Source organism: Ursus maritimus, unplaced genomic scaffold (genome assembly GCF_017311325.1).
Source record: "Ursus maritimus isolate PB19 unplaced genomic scaffold, ASM1731132v1 scaffold_31, whole genome shotgun sequence".
NCBI classification, from domain to species: Eukaryota; Metazoa; Chordata; class Mammalia; order Carnivora; family Ursidae; genus Ursus; species Ursus maritimus.
This window is the reverse complement of record NW_024425675.1, coordinates 12,312,296-12,328,270: the sequence shown is the minus strand read 5'-3', so window position 1 is coordinate 12,328,270 and position 15,975 is coordinate 12,312,296. Positions and strand designations below refer to the sequence as shown.

Here is a 15,975-nt window from a genome sequence, read left to right as displayed (position 1 = left end):
TTTAATTTTCCTTTTTCACATTTTTCAATCCCTTCTCTGACCAATGGACAGAGCCTCAGATAGAGAACCTCTGATCTTTGTGATTAATTCTCTAGCCCAACTGGTCATCGTGACCGTTTTCTATGTCACTGAGAATTCACAGTATTTGGAAAGGTGTTTTAAGAGACATGCTGCTCATCTTCCAGGCTTTCATTACCATCTAATATCCTAAATCCCATGGCTCAAGGAGAAAATATCTCTAGAACAGAAAAATTCCTAAGGCTAGGTAGTTGAGATTAGCCCAAATCTCAAAGACAAGGATGACATATATAACTTAGAAATGTACCGTTTGGATAATAGGCAATTGGTGACAATAGGGAAATAGTCGAGCATTTGGTGACAGTGATATTATTAACACTTACAGATCCCTTAATATATTATATTTAGTAAATGAGCTTAGTCCTGATACTTAACTCATATTTATGGATTAATTCTTTCTTCTAACATTTTTAATAGCCATCAAATTACATGCTAAATGATGTTGTAGTTTATGCAAATATGTAGTATATATGGTAATATTATAAAATATGCATTTGAATATGAATTTGAAAATCTTACTAACTTATATTAATTACAGTTAAAATCTAGAAATGATAGATAAAATGATGCTAACGCTATGCCTGAAATTTCTTTAGCTTTTTATCTTTTATTTAAGTTCCAATTTCTTAGGTGATTTGTAAAATTATTTTTGTGTTAAAAACAGGGGCCACTGAACTCCACTCTCAATACTTATTTTTACAAGTTGGTGGAAAACACATTTACAAAAAAATACTTCTCAAGCCCAGAGCTTCAAAGGGTGAAAAGAAAGGTTTTTGACTTATTTCAAATATATCACGATTGTTCCACTATGCTTTAAAAGCCTTTAAAGTCACCTGTTCCACGTGTCTTCCCCCAACGTCTGAGAGAGTGAACAAAACAATGTAATCTAGGTTTAGCTTTGGGTTTCTCCTGTGCGTCAGATACTTATGTTTGAGCTTTCTCTTACTGACAAGCTACTTAAAGGGTCAGTGTTACTTTGAGGTTTTATCTACGAGATTCGTGTCTTTGGGGCTCATTAAGAACATTTCCAAAGATTACAATGTCAATAGCACCTAATTACTGGACTGTGAGAAAGGTCTTCTTGAGTACATAAAATCCGCGGCAGTGCACGGCACACAATGGGCCGCTCAGATCCCCAATTTTATCACCGTTAAGTGGCAAACAAATTAATAATGTTACCTGGGCTCTCTTGGGATCATTACTACTGCGTAAAAACTGCTTTGGAATTTTGCAGACAGTATCATACCTCATTTTTTATTCCCTTATATTAACAAGGATCTCTCTCTCTCTCTCTCTTAGCTATTTATCTGCTTTTCTACATTGTATGAGAGCCTCCCTGTTGTTCTGTTTAGAAATTTTTTTGGATTAAAACTTGCAACGTAACAAAAAGTCATTTTCAATCTGGTTAGGAAAGCTGTATCACCTGATATAACATTGTTGCAAAGCTATATTTTATGTTTCACTTCACTGTTTTCAAAATACCTACTGCATGTTTTGATACTAATGATCAATTTCGTTCTTCTACTTATGTTGGTAGAAAAATAATTAATGAAGAACCGAGGAGAGACTGGTTCTTTTAAATCACCAGCCCCACCGACTGCTGAGGACATGATGACCCTTGTGCGGTGGGCTGAAAGGTAGGTTTGCAGGCTTTACTGGGGGGACTTGGGAAAATATGATCAACAGCTCAGAGGCAATAGGGGTTAGCTAGGCACGTAACATATATCTCACGTAATCCTCATCACAAAGCTATGAGGTGGGGTCACCCTCCCTGTTTTCCACAGCAGAGGGACTTGAGATGATGTCAGTAAGTAAGTGCTTGGAGCTGGGATGGACACTGAAGTCTGTCGGCCTCCATGGCCTCTCTGCTATGTCCCATATTTTCCCCTTGCGCGTGGTTGAGAAGGGGACGACATGTCATGCATGAGTCTTGGCGCAAGTCAATAGAATCGAGTGGTGACAAGCTAGGGCTCTGAGTCCACACTGTCTGGGCTTGAATCCAGCTGTATCCCCTGTTTGTGTTGTAACTCTGGTTAGCCTACGAACCCTCTCTGTATCCAACCCTGTCCTCTGTAGACTGGGGGAAAGCAAGAGCGCCAGCCTCCCCGGGTTTTGTGAGGATTAAGGCGAGAACGTGAAAGACGTTTACGATAGTGCCTACACCCACTCCATGTTATACACAAGTTTTAGAAGAATCTTGTAGAGAGAAAGTACAACCCAGGAACCTCTTGGGTTCTTTGATGCAACACTGAGGATCCTGTTAACAGGGAGGCTAAGTATTCAGTAAGTATTTAAATATTAATATTCTATTTACATAGTCTAAAAAATGGAGCTCAATACAATGGTGACTTTACAGAGTTCAATTCGGGGTCCGTCACCAGATGGGTAATCCCAGTAATCCCCCGTGCTATAGAAAATAATAAATATTGTGTATAAATCAGGTGCATACTAACCATGTGGCTAATTGCCTCTTTAATAATGTATTTGTGAATTAGCTTGAAAATATTAATAATGAATTAAACCCTTTCCTAGGGGCCTGAAGGGGGTACTCGAGCATCTGAAGTATCTAAGAAACTTGGGGTGATTGTTCATGAAGATGATTTGGCCCTTGGAATGTCTAGTGTGGATCCCATCCAGCAGCCATAACTTGTGGGCTAATGAGATACACTTACTCCCCGAATTAGCAAATGAGTAATTCAGCTTTCCTCCTGGCATTCATTTATTCATTTCTATTCATTAAAAATAGAAAATTTATTTCTAGTAAATTTTGGATTAACTGGAGTTCACTTTACCAGAAACTTTTGTTCACCAGATTAATCTCCCCCCCCCATCTTCATAGGGAACAACAGGGCGTGTCAAAGTTGTATCAGAGATTTAGTAAAAGAAAGTTCAGGGTTTTGCCCAGAGGCAGTGGGTGTGACCATTGTCACATATATTTCTGCAATGCAGATTCACATTCAGAATGATAGAGATTTGTGGTGTAAGATTATGGATTATGAAAAAGCATTTACATTTCATTTTATTCAGTAAGGGAAAGAAGTGGACTAATAAATTGTAGCAGGATTTTCAGTAGACAGGGTAGAAACAACTATCTTTTGCATTTTCAGGGCTGAGGAAAGGGAGTGACCCTTGTTTCGGCTGGGGGGGGGGGTACTGCCTTGTATTTCAGGGAACCATCAAGGTTCATTCGTACCACTACCAATGGACCTTTGAAAAATGGTTTGCTTGGCTGTGGAAAATCAATTCTGGATGCAAAACCCTCCACTGAATCTTTTGGTGGTATGGGATGCTGCTTTTAACTAAACTCTCTCATTAAAATGTCAGGCCAAACACAGGTTCCAAGTTCAACCATTTAGCTTTGACGATAAATCATGAGAGTCTCTCTTCTAATGCATTACGGTGTTTTAGAAGACACTTACTGCGTGGGTTAGAATTTCCCGCAATTCAACCGATCTCATCTTATTTCTCTACACTTAGCTAACTGTTGATACCTTTAAAAGGGAGCCGGTCTGCAAGCTAGCAGGGCACATTGTAGTGTCTGGGCGTTTCTATCCTCTAAACGGCAGCCGTGTGGCGTTGGAAGATTTCTATGTCCCTGGGCAGGTACTTCCAGAACAGATATTACCTATAACGGAAGCACCGCAGAGAAAGACTCTCTGTGGCATGGAAGCCCAGAAGAAAGGCTTCTCTCTGCTGAAGCAGTCTAGTCTTTCAGTTGGCTGCAACCAATATTCAGAAATGCATATCAGCATTCTTTGATTCAGCACATCTACGTATTAGTTTTATAAAGTGGCTGAAAAAAAGCCATGCATTCATCCAGAATTCCAAATGCCTCAGGATAACAAGAAGATGTCAATCTTGACTAAGGACCCATTCTGTGTGTGAACCGTTTTTTTCCAGCAGTAAAGATTCTTACCTTTTGATAAAGGAGAAAAAAATATCTGATCACTGACCACATCCATGTCCTTGTCCATCTGCAGGTAAAGCAAAAGTTTCGTTACTGAGGTTGAAGAAAGCAACCAATTAAGTTTAATAGAGAAAAAATAATCTACCTACCAAAGGTGTATGATCACTTCCAGAAGACATAGAACTTGTTATCAAGTTCCCTTTAGACTGCACAAATAAAGGCTTTAATTTCTGAAAGACACAAAGGTATGTACTGTGTTATCAAGCAGCAGTGATTATCAAATCAAATGGATGTAGGAGTTTCTTTGGCCCTTAATTAGCCAAGATGTGAAAACTAAGCTCCTAATTTATTTGTTTAAATATGGCTGGCAAAATCCTTTCCTTGAAACCCATGTTTTTGTTATTTTTTTTTTCCTGAGAGAAAATTCAAGAAAAGTGTTTTCTTCAATGGCTGTTCTGACTCTATCTTTCCCTTCCCTTCCCTTCCCTTCCCTTCCCTTTCTTTTCTTGCCTCTCCTCTCCTCTCCTCTCCTTTTTTCTCCTCCCCTCCCCTCCCCTCTCCCTTCCACTCTCCTCCTCCCCCGCCTGTCCCCTCTCCTCCTCTCCTCTCCTCCTTTCTTTTAAGTACAGTTGACAAACAGTGTTAGCTTAGTTTCAGGTGTATAACTTAGTGATTTGACCAGTTTGCATGTTATGCTATGTTCACCCCAAGTACAGCTACCCTCTGTCCCCTGACTCTACTTCCTTTGATGATCTCTACCCCATTTGGGGTTTGCAACATGTCACTGGCCAGGTATCACAGGGCTGTCCCCAGCATCTCCACGCTCTGGGATGCCAGGACAGTAGCGGTCCTGATTCCCAGGAACTGAATGGTGAAAACCCAGAAGCATCTCGAGCCCATGCAAGCAGAATTGTCCCCAGCGTCATTTATTGCAAAGTAAATGACAACGATAAACATGTGAGGGTGAAAAGGACCAAAGGTACACTAAGCTTGTTTATCAGAAAGACACCTGAGGTCCACGGATGTACGCTGGCGATTTAGGTGAAGTTTTCCCTCTTCAGGGCTTCTCTCTTGTTGATTTGTGTGTGTGTATTTTTCTATTCTCCCTAGCCCACTCCCAGTCTGTTCTCTGCATCCGGAAGCTTGGTTTTTGTTTGTTTAAATTCTACGTATAAATGGGATCATATGGTATTTGCCTTCCTCTGTCTGACTTATTTCACTTAGCATAATAACCTCAAGGTCCATCCATGTTATTGCAAATGGCAATTTTCATTCTCTTTTGCGGCCAAAAAATATTCCTTTATGTATATACACCAAATTTTCTTTACCCGTTCATCTATTGATGGGAACTTAGGTTGTTTCCATATCTTGACTATTAGAAATAATATTGCAATAAACATGGTGTATAAAAATTTTCAGTAGCGTTTTTGTTATCTTCAGACAAATACCCAGAAGTGGAATTGCTTAATTATATGCTAGTTCTATTTTTTATTTCTTAAGGAACATAATACTGTTTTGCATATTGGTGGCACCAATTTACATTCCTACCAGGAGTGCGCAAGGATTCCCTTTTCTCCACATCCTCACCAACATCTGTTATTGTTGTCTTTTTGGTAATAGTCATTCTAACAGGTGTGAGTTGATATCTCACTGTGTTTTTGATTTGTGTTTCCCTGATGATTAATGATGTTGAACTTTTTTTTTTTAAAGATTTATTTTAGAGAAAGAGTGTGCGAGCAGGGGGAGGGGCAGAAGGAGAGAGAGAGCATCTCAAGCAGACTCCCTGCTGAGCATGGAGCCCATCACTGATAACTTGTAGTTTGCAATATGCTGGTATTCCACATCCTTGGTCAGATTTATTCCCAAGTATTTTATTCTTTTTAATGCAATTGTGAATGGGATTGTTTTCTCAATTTCTCTTTCTGGTCGTTCATTATTAGTGTAAAGCAATACAACAGATTTTTGTGTATTGATTTTGTATTGTAATTTTTATTAGTTCTAACAACTTTTTTTTTTTATGGAGTTGTTAGGGTTTTCCATGTATAAAATCATGCATCTGCAAATAGTCCAAGTTTTACTTCTTCCTTTCCAATTTGTTTGCCTTTTATTTTTTTCTTGCCCATTGCTTTGGCTAGGACTTCCAATACTATGTTGAATAACATGACAAGAGTGGACATCCTTGTCTTGTTCCTGATCTTACCAAAAAAGCTTTCAGCTTTTCACCACTGTATGTTAGCTGTGGGTTTGCCATACATGCTGTTTATTGTGTTGAGGTACATTCCCTCTATGCCAGCTTTGTTGAGAGTTTTTACCAAAAATCGTTGTTGATTTTCTTCAGGAAAAGGAGTGCTTTTCCCGCATCTATTGAGATGATCATGTGAGTTTTATCTTGCGATGTATCACACTCATCGATTTGAAGATGTGAAACCATTCTTGCACCCCTGGCATAAATCACACTGATTATGGGGAATGATCCTTTTAATTACTGAATTTCGTTTGCTAATATTTTGCTTAGAATTTTTGTATCTATGTTCATTCGGGATATTTGGCCTGTAATTTTCTTTTTTCTTTTTTTTTTTTTTTTTTTGTGGTATCCTTGTCTGATTTGGTATAAGCGTAATGCTGGCCTCATAAAATGTGTTCAGAAGAGTTGCTCCTTTTTTATTTTTTGGAAGAGTTTGGGAAGGGTTAGTATTGATTCTTCTTGGAATATTTGATAGAATTCACCAGTGAAGCCCTCTGGTTCTGGGTTTTTTTGTTGCTGTTGCGAGGCTTATGATTACTGATGCAATATCCTTGCTAGTAATCATTCCATTCAGATTTTCTATTTCACTATGATTTGGTCTTAGTAGGTTACATATTTTTAGGAATTAATCCAATTCTTAGAGGATTTCTATGAATAAATAAGTACAAGACAACTCCGTAGACACAAAAGGCTTAAACTTGAAGCACTAATTCAAAGAGAAAACCGGAATGGCTAATAAACATATGAAAAGATGATCACATTTATTAGTAGTCAGAAAAATGGGGAAAAAGGTTACACACACACATACACACACATGCACCGCAAAACCACAAGAAGAAACCATTACATAATCAGGAGACAGACAAAAATTATAGTCTGACAATATCAGTGGCAGAGACAACAAGGAATAGCAGAAACCTTCATCCATTCCTGCAAGGCATAGCAAAGTGAAGATAATACTCCTTCCACAAAAAAAGAAAGAAATTCAAAGACATGGACCAGTTTGTAAGAAATAAATAAAAATTAAGAACTAAAGAAGGGTAGAAGTCATGATTTTATTTTAAAGATTTTATTTATTTATTGGAGAGAGAGAGCCCAAGGCCAGTTGGGGAGGAGCAGAGGGAGAGGGAGAAGCAGGCTCCCCGCTGAGCAGGGAGCCTGACATGGGGCTCGATCCAGGACCCTGGGTTCATGACCTGAGCCAAAGGCAGACGCTTAGCTGACTGAGCCTCCCAGGTGCCCACAGAAGTCACGATTTTTAAAGGGTAGTGAGGTTTAAAAAAAAAAGGATGTAAATGTAGGTACAAATAATTGCTATTTCTACAGTTACAAAAAGAAAAACAGAAGTTAATTAATCAAAAATACTTTTACGTGATAAAAAGAATCCCATAGTAATAATGTAGTTCTTTAAACAGAATAAAACTAACACAGACTAGAAGGAAGGTTGGGATATACTGATGTGGTTAAGGCTGAAATGAAACTTGGGGAACAAAACCATGCATAACTCCTTGTTTTACGCAGAGTGGGTGAAGCCTGAGACTCGATTGCTTCTTGTTGTTGTAACTGCAGAAACCTAGTTCGATTTTACATTACAGTTTACCGTTACAATACAGATAATAAAAGCAAATAAAATGTGTTTCCTATTACACAAGCCAGGAAAAAAAGATAAGAACAAGCAGTCATAAAATAAGGTGAGAAAACCCCCCAAATATATCATTTATGCTGATAAATGCATGTAGTTTCAGTTTTCACATTAAATGTAAACGAGTGTCAGGTTAGATTTAAAGAACTAACATCCAATCATATTGTTACTTGTAAGTTCACAAAAGAAAGAAAAGGACATCTCAATACAAAGTTTGAGCAAAGATGGCAGTAAAATACAGACAAGAGACAGTACGGGTAACAAAATCAGTACCAGACAGGTTAGAATTCAAGGCTAGCAAGAGCCTCACAGGCCATGAATGAACGGTATAAACCATAGCAAAGATAGGACAGGGAAGAGTCTCCCTGAGCTGAGTGGGGAAACATCATAACATATAATAGAAAGCAAAAGCTAGTTCCCAGCTTCATGGCGAGCTTTCGCTTGTTAACTATATCTACTGGCTTGCTATAGGGCATGGCCTCAAAACTAATAAGAAATCTTTGTCATTTATTTATTTAGACCGGATATCTGGGAACTATTTGGGTCTTTGGATTCTGAAACAAACCACTGGCAAAAGAGACTCAATCAAAATCCTAGTGGATATTTTTTAAAGATACTGATTTGCTTATAAAACGGAACACCCCAAAACCAAATAATCCAGTTAAAAAATGGGCAGAAGATGGGGCGCCTGGGTGGCTCAGTCATTAGGCATCTGCCCTTGGCCCAGGGTCCTGGGATCAAGCCCCGCATCGCGGTCCCTGTTCCACTGGGAGGCCTGCTTCTTCCTCTCCCACTCCTCCTGCTTGTGTTCCCTCTCTCGCTGGCTGTCTCTCTCTCTGGCAAATAAATAAATAAATAAATAAATAAATAAATAAATAAATAAATCTTTTTTTTTTTTTAAAAGATTTTATTTATTTATTTAACAGAGATAGAGACAGCCAGCGAGAGAGGGAACACAGCAGGGGGAGTGAGAGAGGAAGAAGCAGGCTCATAGCGGAGGAGCCTGATGTGGGGCTCGATCCCATAATGCCGGGATCACACCCTGAGCCGAAGGCAGACGCTTAACCGCTGTGCCACCCAGGCGCCCCATAAATAAATAAATCTTAAAAAAAATGGGCGGAAGACACAAATAGACATTTTTTTCAAAGAAGACATATAAATAGTTAACAAATACCTAAAAAGATGGTCAACATCACTCATCATCAAGGAAATGCAAATCAAACCTATAATGAGATATCACCTCGCACCTGTTAGAATAGCAAAAAAAGAGAGAGAGTGAGAGAAAGAAAGAAAGAAAGATTGGTTTGCTTATTCTAAAATGTGTATGGAAATACTAAGGATATAGAATTGCCAAGACAGGGCCCCTGGGTGGCTCAGTTGGTTAAGTGTCTGCCTTTGGCTCAGGTCATGCCCCCAGGGTCCTGGGATTGAGCCCCGCATCTGGCTCCCTGCTTAGCTCTGCTCCGCTCTCCGCTTGTGCTCTCTCTTTCTCAAGTAAATAAATAAAATCTTAAAAAAAAAAAACAAACCCATAGAATTGCCGGGACAATCTTGGAGAAGAAGAATAAAATGGAAGAACTTACACCACCTGATTTCAAGACTTATTATAAAGCTATATTAGTTAAGATAATATAGTACTGGGTAAGGGACAAATAGATCAACAGAACAAAATAGAGGTTTAGAAACACACTCATATATACATTGTCAATTGAATTAGAACAAAGGAACTAATGAGATGTGAAATTTAATGGGAAAACGAAGATCAAAATCACATCTTAAGTATACGAGAAATGTGGGATATAGGCCACAGAAAACACAATCTGCCGCAGAAAAAAAGAGCTAAGTTGATCTTCATTAAAATTAAAAATTTCTAAAAAAAAATTTAATTTCTGACCTTCAAAAGGCGCTGTTCTGAAAATGGAAGGAAAAACTACAGAATGGGAATAAATATTTGCAATATATATATGACAAAAGACTTGTATCCAGAATATATAACAAAATGCTGTAATTCAATAATAATTAAAAACAGATAAGAATGAGAAGAAGGGGGAATGGGGAGTTACTGTTTAATGGGTATGAAGCTTCATTTTATTTATTTATTTTAAAAGATATATTTATTTATTTGGGGGGAAGGGGCAGCAGGAAAGGGAGAGAGAGACTCTCAAGCAGACTCCCCACTGTCATGGAGCCGGACGCGGGGCTCCATCTCACAACCCCGAGATCATGACCTGAGCTGAAATCAAGAATTGGACGCTTAACCGACTGAGGCACCCAGGTGCCCCAAAGTTTCCTTTTTGTAAGATGAAATGGGTTCTGGAAATTGGTTTCACAACAATGTGAATGTACTTAATGTTATTAAATGCCCAATTGAAAATGGTTCAGATGGTAAATTTTAAGTTATGTGTATCGTGCCACAATTTTTAAAAAAGACTTGAATAGTCCGTTTTGGAAAGAGGATCTAAAATTAGACAATAAGCAGGGCAAAAGATATTAACATCATTAATTCTTAGGGAATGCAAGTTAAAAGTTCAGTGAGACATTATTTTAGGATGGCTCCACTTTAAAAACTGACCATATCAAGTTGGTGATGATGTGGGTACACAGGAACTCTCCAACACTGTGGGTGACACGGTAATGGAATCCAATCACTCTGGAATATAAACTTAAAAATATATATTCCTATGTCCCAGCTATTCCAGTCCCAGAGTCCGAGAGTTACAAAAACATATTTCTGGAAATAACTAGTATAAGAAAGTTTGTAGCACCTCCCCCCCCAAACAGCTCCTAACTAGAAACAGCCCAGGAGCCCATTTAGAGAATGGATAAACCAATTATTGTTTATTCATACAATAGAATGTTATTCGCAATACAGAGAAACAATGGCTGGCGATGCGCACAGTAACAGGGGTCAATCTTAAAAGCACTGTGCTGAGTTAAAATAAGCCAGACTTAAAAGAGTGCATACTGTATGCTTCTGTCTGCCTAAGTTTTAAGAACAGGTGAAACTAATCGGCAGTGATAGAAATCAGAGCCGTATTTGTCCGGCGTGGGGACATAACAAAGTTATTGTCTGGAAAGGGACACCAGGGAACTTTCAGGGAGGATGGAAAAGTTCTATACTTTCATTTAGGTGATGGCTATACAGGGCAAAACACTTCAAATGATACACTTAATATTTATGAGCTTTCCCATATATATACCTCAATAGTAAGACAATATGGAATCTTTTCTTTCACAGCATTTATTCAAATATGTCATTTAATGTTTGTGATATTTCCTTATTAACAGCTATATTTTCTACTCTGTAAGTCAGGCACTATTCTAATCTCTGCGAGTAGAACAGTTGACGAGATGGACCAGTCCGTGCCCTCGTGAAATTTATAGTCTGTAAAGGAAAGAGCCCTATTCGTCATGTGCACTATCTCATTCCCAGCACGGAGCCTGGTGCTCGGTACGTGTTTACACTCGATAAATATTTGTGGAGTGGCTATAGTGTAGGGAACCAAGGAGAAATGTTAGTTACCCAAAACTCACTCACTCATCACGCTCTCCTTCCCCGCCCCCCCACACCCCTGCCTATTTTTTTTCAATATTCGCTATCCACTCTGATGAGTGTCTCGAGCGCCTGTATACTGAGTGGACATATAGATAAGGATCACGAGCCTGGAATCCCAAAAAAGTAACAGCACATGGACGTATTCTAGGCTGGATGGAGCACTAGCCCCCTTCCACAGTAGGGTAGACCGAGGGCAGGGCAGAAATTTTCCTCAAGGAAAGGACTGGATCTATGAATATGCCTGGACTGGTGTAACTTGGAGATTTTAGAATTCGGTTTCATTAAGCCTGGCGAATTCCCCTTTCGACCAGACAGTTTTACCACGTAAACCTAAAAAAAAAAGCCTGATTTTTGAGTTAGCACGACATTCTCATGGGCCCTCCAATATTTTATTTGTCCAGCTGATTAAATATCTGAAATGAGGATTATTCCAATAGAAACTGCAACCTTCAGTTGAAAAAGGAAAAACCAAAAGGAGAAAAAAGAGAATATAGATTCTTATCTATGTAAACCAGTCTGGGGACGTTTCAGGGGAGTCAATTACGAAAAGCTCAGCAAGGTTCAGATTACCAGGTAATTTAGTTAAAAATTAGAAATAATTTAATGTTCTCTTGCCAGCATTCTTAAATTCTTTCATCTCCTGCAGCAACTGAAAATTTAGAAAATAAAGTCTTAAAGTAAAAAATGTTGAGAAAAACTTTAAGAGTAATTATAGATTGGAAGCCTCCTAAAGCAAGAGCCTGTGTTTTGTATTTCTTGTGCTCTTTCCCACAAACCTTGTCCCAGAATACTTAGCATCGTGACAGGTGTTCAATAGCATGTATAGCACGCTAATTTTCCTACTATTTGAAATTTCCGGGATATATTTCTACACCGGACCTCATTTACCTTTACAATCACAGCTTCCAAATAAAAACATATAGGAAACAGCTTAAAAAAATAGTCTGCTTTAAAATTGGTCTTTATCTACAAGTGACTTCTTTTTTTTTATTTTACTTTGACTTCAAAGCTGTTTTTCTTTCTTTCTTTTTTTTTTAATGATTTTTTATTATATTATGTTAGTCACCATACAGTACATCCCCGGTTTCCGATGTAAAGCTCGATCTTCTAATGTGAAAATGAATGGCTTGGCACTAGGAAACGATTCTTTTACCTCCTTTTTCCCTTTGGAAAGTGACTGGGTACCCGGATCTTGAGCTTTGCTGTTTCCTTACACTCCATCCATGCCCATAAGTGGTCAGACTGACAAATACCTCCCAGCTAGTGTCAGCCCTCCTCTGAAATTTTCCCTTGGTTCTACTGTAGCCCAACCACATTGCATTGAAAGGATTTGTGTGCACATCTGTATCTCGTATCAGGTTGAGCTCTTTGGGCTCAGGCACTCAGTCTTACGTCCGTAGTATCTAGCAGAATGACTGTCATGTGCTCTCTCCAGACAGGGGCTCAATAAAGGTTAAATAAGGACAGAAAGACGTGGGCAAATATCATCAAAGAGACAAATAGTATTAAAACACTATATGTACTTACAATATAATTGAAGGACGTATCAGCGAGCACTGCAAACTGACGAAACAATGTGTGCCTAGTAAACATCTCATCTTTAAGGACATGAAAGCTAAAATAAAAGAAATGGTGAAATGAAAATGTATAGAAATCATAAGATAAAGCAAATTAATATTATGTTCATGTTAGTGGAACTACAATTTTCATTGTGAAAGAGATAAAAATAAAAAATTTTAAATATTAGTGTGAATTTGTTACTTCTTTCATTTTTAGGTTTTTTTAAAAGGTTTTATTTTTAAGCATTCTCTACACCCAGCATGGGGCCTGAATGCACAACCTTGAGATCAAGAGTCACGTGCTCTACTGACTGAGCCAGCCAGGTGCCCCTACTTTTTTCATTTTTAAAATTACTTATTTCCCAGCCCTGAAAAGGCACAGAAGCAATGAATGACAACCCAGTATCAATGAGCATCTTGGAGCCCAAACTGTAGTTTTGGGGTTTTTTTGTTTTATTTTTTTTAAAGATTTTATTTATTTACTTGAGAGAGAGACAGGAAGACAGAGAGAGCACAAGCAGGGGGAGGGGCAGAAGGAGGGGGAGAAGCAGACCCCCTGCTGAGCTCCGAGCCAGACCTGGGGCTCCATCCCAGGACCCAGAGACCAAGACCTAAGCTGAAGTCAGATGCTTAACCGACTGAGCCACCCAGGCACCCCCCAAACTGTAACTTTAAAAACATTTCTCCCTCAAATGAACCAGGACATCTTTCGGAAATTGCTGTTTCTAGATCTAGGGCAATAAATGTCCAAGTTGAGCCTGGGACATTTTATTGTTAAGGGACTCATCAAGACCGTGCCAGAAGAACACAGTAGTAAACCTTGAGTAGCAAACCTTGAGGGGGAGGGCTCCCATTGACTTAAGACTGGAGAAATTGAGCATCAAAAATAATGATTATAATGTATTGAAACACAACACATACATTAAAAATTTGGGAAATTCTCAGCCCACCCAGATTGCAAATGATGCCAAAAGGAGGAGATTCCCTCTCAGAAAAGCATGTTCTGGAGACAAAGCCAAGAGCATGCTGGACAACCTTGGGGAAGCCACTAGGAAGGAATGGAAAAAGTCCCAGTATTCAGTCACACGGAGGGTCTTAGAAGAGATTGGGTATGTCTCATGGACCAAAACCACAATAATGTAACACTGCATAAAACCAAAGAGACAGACAATAACAAATGTTGTAATTGTAACATGGCGCAGACACTTTGGAAAACAGTTTGGCAGTTCCTCAAAATGTTAAACATAGAATCATCATATGACCTAGCCGTTTCTTCCAGGATAGACCTAAGAGAATTGAAAACATGTTCCACACCAAAACCTGTACATGACTGTTAATAGCAGCGTTATCTATAGGAGCCCCAAAGCGGAAATATTTAAAATGTCTGAACACTGAAGAATGGGTAAACAAAATGCAGCATACCCATGCAATGGAGTTTTATCTGGCAGCCGAAAGTAACGAAATACTGCCACATTCTACGACACAGATAAACTTGAAAACATTATGCCAAGCAGAAGAAGCCAGTCATAAATGGTCCCGTAGTGTATGACTCCACGCATATGAAATGTCCAGAACAGGCAAATCCATCGGGACGGCAGGGGATTCGTGGTTGCTAGTGGCTGGCAGTGATGGCAATGGGGAGTGGCTGCCAATGGATACGGAGTTCCTTTATGGGTTGGTGAAAATGTTCTGATTTAGAGAGTGGCAATTGTTGTCCGACTCTGTAAATATACTAAAAACCATCTTTGGAAAGGGTGGTATGTAAACTACATGTCAATAAAGTTGTTATACAATAATTTACTATGTGTGCTAAGAAAATGGAAACTAATGAATAAAGAAGAAAGAAAAAAGCAGAGCAAGGATGACTTTAATATCACTAGAATGAAGAAAACAGAGCAAACGATTGGTAAAATAGATTAAAAAGATGGTGATTTTCAGCAAAGAATTGGAATCCACTTTAAAAAAATGAACAGTCATCTTAGAACTGAAACGATCATATATGATATTAAGAACTCAATACATGGGCTGAAGAGTAGAATGGATAGAGGAGAGCACAGACAGGATTATTCATCTCAAAGGCAGATCAATAAAAAATGTATACATTCAAAGTGAAGCCTAGAGAGAAAAGAGTAGGAAACCAGACAGGAATGTAAGAAATATGTGGCTCGTAGTCAAAAGGCACAAGTTGCCCATAACTGGAACCCTAGAAGAGGAGAGCTGATGGTTGATGAGTCCGGACATCTCCGGTGGAAGCCAGTGCTCAATGCACTGGCATCCTGAACACGCTAAGGGAGATAACAGCCAGCACGGAATTCTACACTCAGGGAAAATATTCTTCAATAATGAAGGTAAAATAAAGACATTTTCCTATAAAGAAAAGCTGATGGAATTATTTGCAGACAAACCTATATTAAAAGAAAAACTAAAGAGAGCTCTTCGGACAGGAGGGAGATGATCCCAGATGGAAACCCACTGAAAGCCGGAAGAAATAAAGAGCTCACAAGGTAAAAATGTTAATGGAAGTGAATACTGACTCTGCTTAACAATATTTGTAATGTTCGATGGTGTTAAACATTTATATGGAATCAAATGAAAATGTGGGAGGGGTTAAATGGAGTTACAATATTCTAAGGTTCTAGAATTCGTTCTTTTTTTTTTTCTTTTCCATTGAAATATAATTGATATACGCTAGCCTGTTGGTTTCAGGTGTACAACATAATGATTCTAAGGTTCTAGAATTCTTGGGGAAGTATTAAATAGAAATTTGTAGTAGAGTGTGGTAAGCAAAGGATGTGGGTTAAAATTTCAAAAAGAGAAAGGAATGAGTAACTAACTAGTCAATAGAAGAAAACATGGAATGCAAATACGTTGATGAGTCCAAAAAAGGTGAAAAGGAGAGAAGAAGACACAGGTTGGCTAAGAAAAAAAAATGTGTTCTGTGGTAGATACAAACCCAGGGATACCAGTAATCTCACTAAAAGTAAACGA

The 15,975-nt window shown here is 38.6% G+C and overlaps 1 protein-coding gene across 2 annotated transcripts in view; it reads right to left on the bottom strand.

Annotated features, from left to right (window-relative positions):
- CUNH10orf67 (chromosome unknown C10orf67 homolog) overlaps nucleotides 1–15,975 on the bottom strand; it is a 136,757-nt gene that overhangs the window by 15,606 nt on the left and 105,176 nt on the right. For both annotated transcript variants that reach the window (XM_040645327.1, XM_040645326.1), the window contains 3 exons: nucleotides 12,956–13,043; nucleotides 4,135–4,215; nucleotides 3,995–4,052 (listed from right to left, as the gene is read on the bottom strand). In XM_040645327.1, coding sequence (XP_040501261.1) covers nucleotides 3,995–4,052; nucleotides 4,135–4,215; nucleotides 12,956–13,043 — 227 coding nt within the window. The remainder of the gene's footprint in view (nucleotides 1–3,994; nucleotides 4,053–4,134; nucleotides 4,216–12,955; nucleotides 13,044–15,975) is intronic.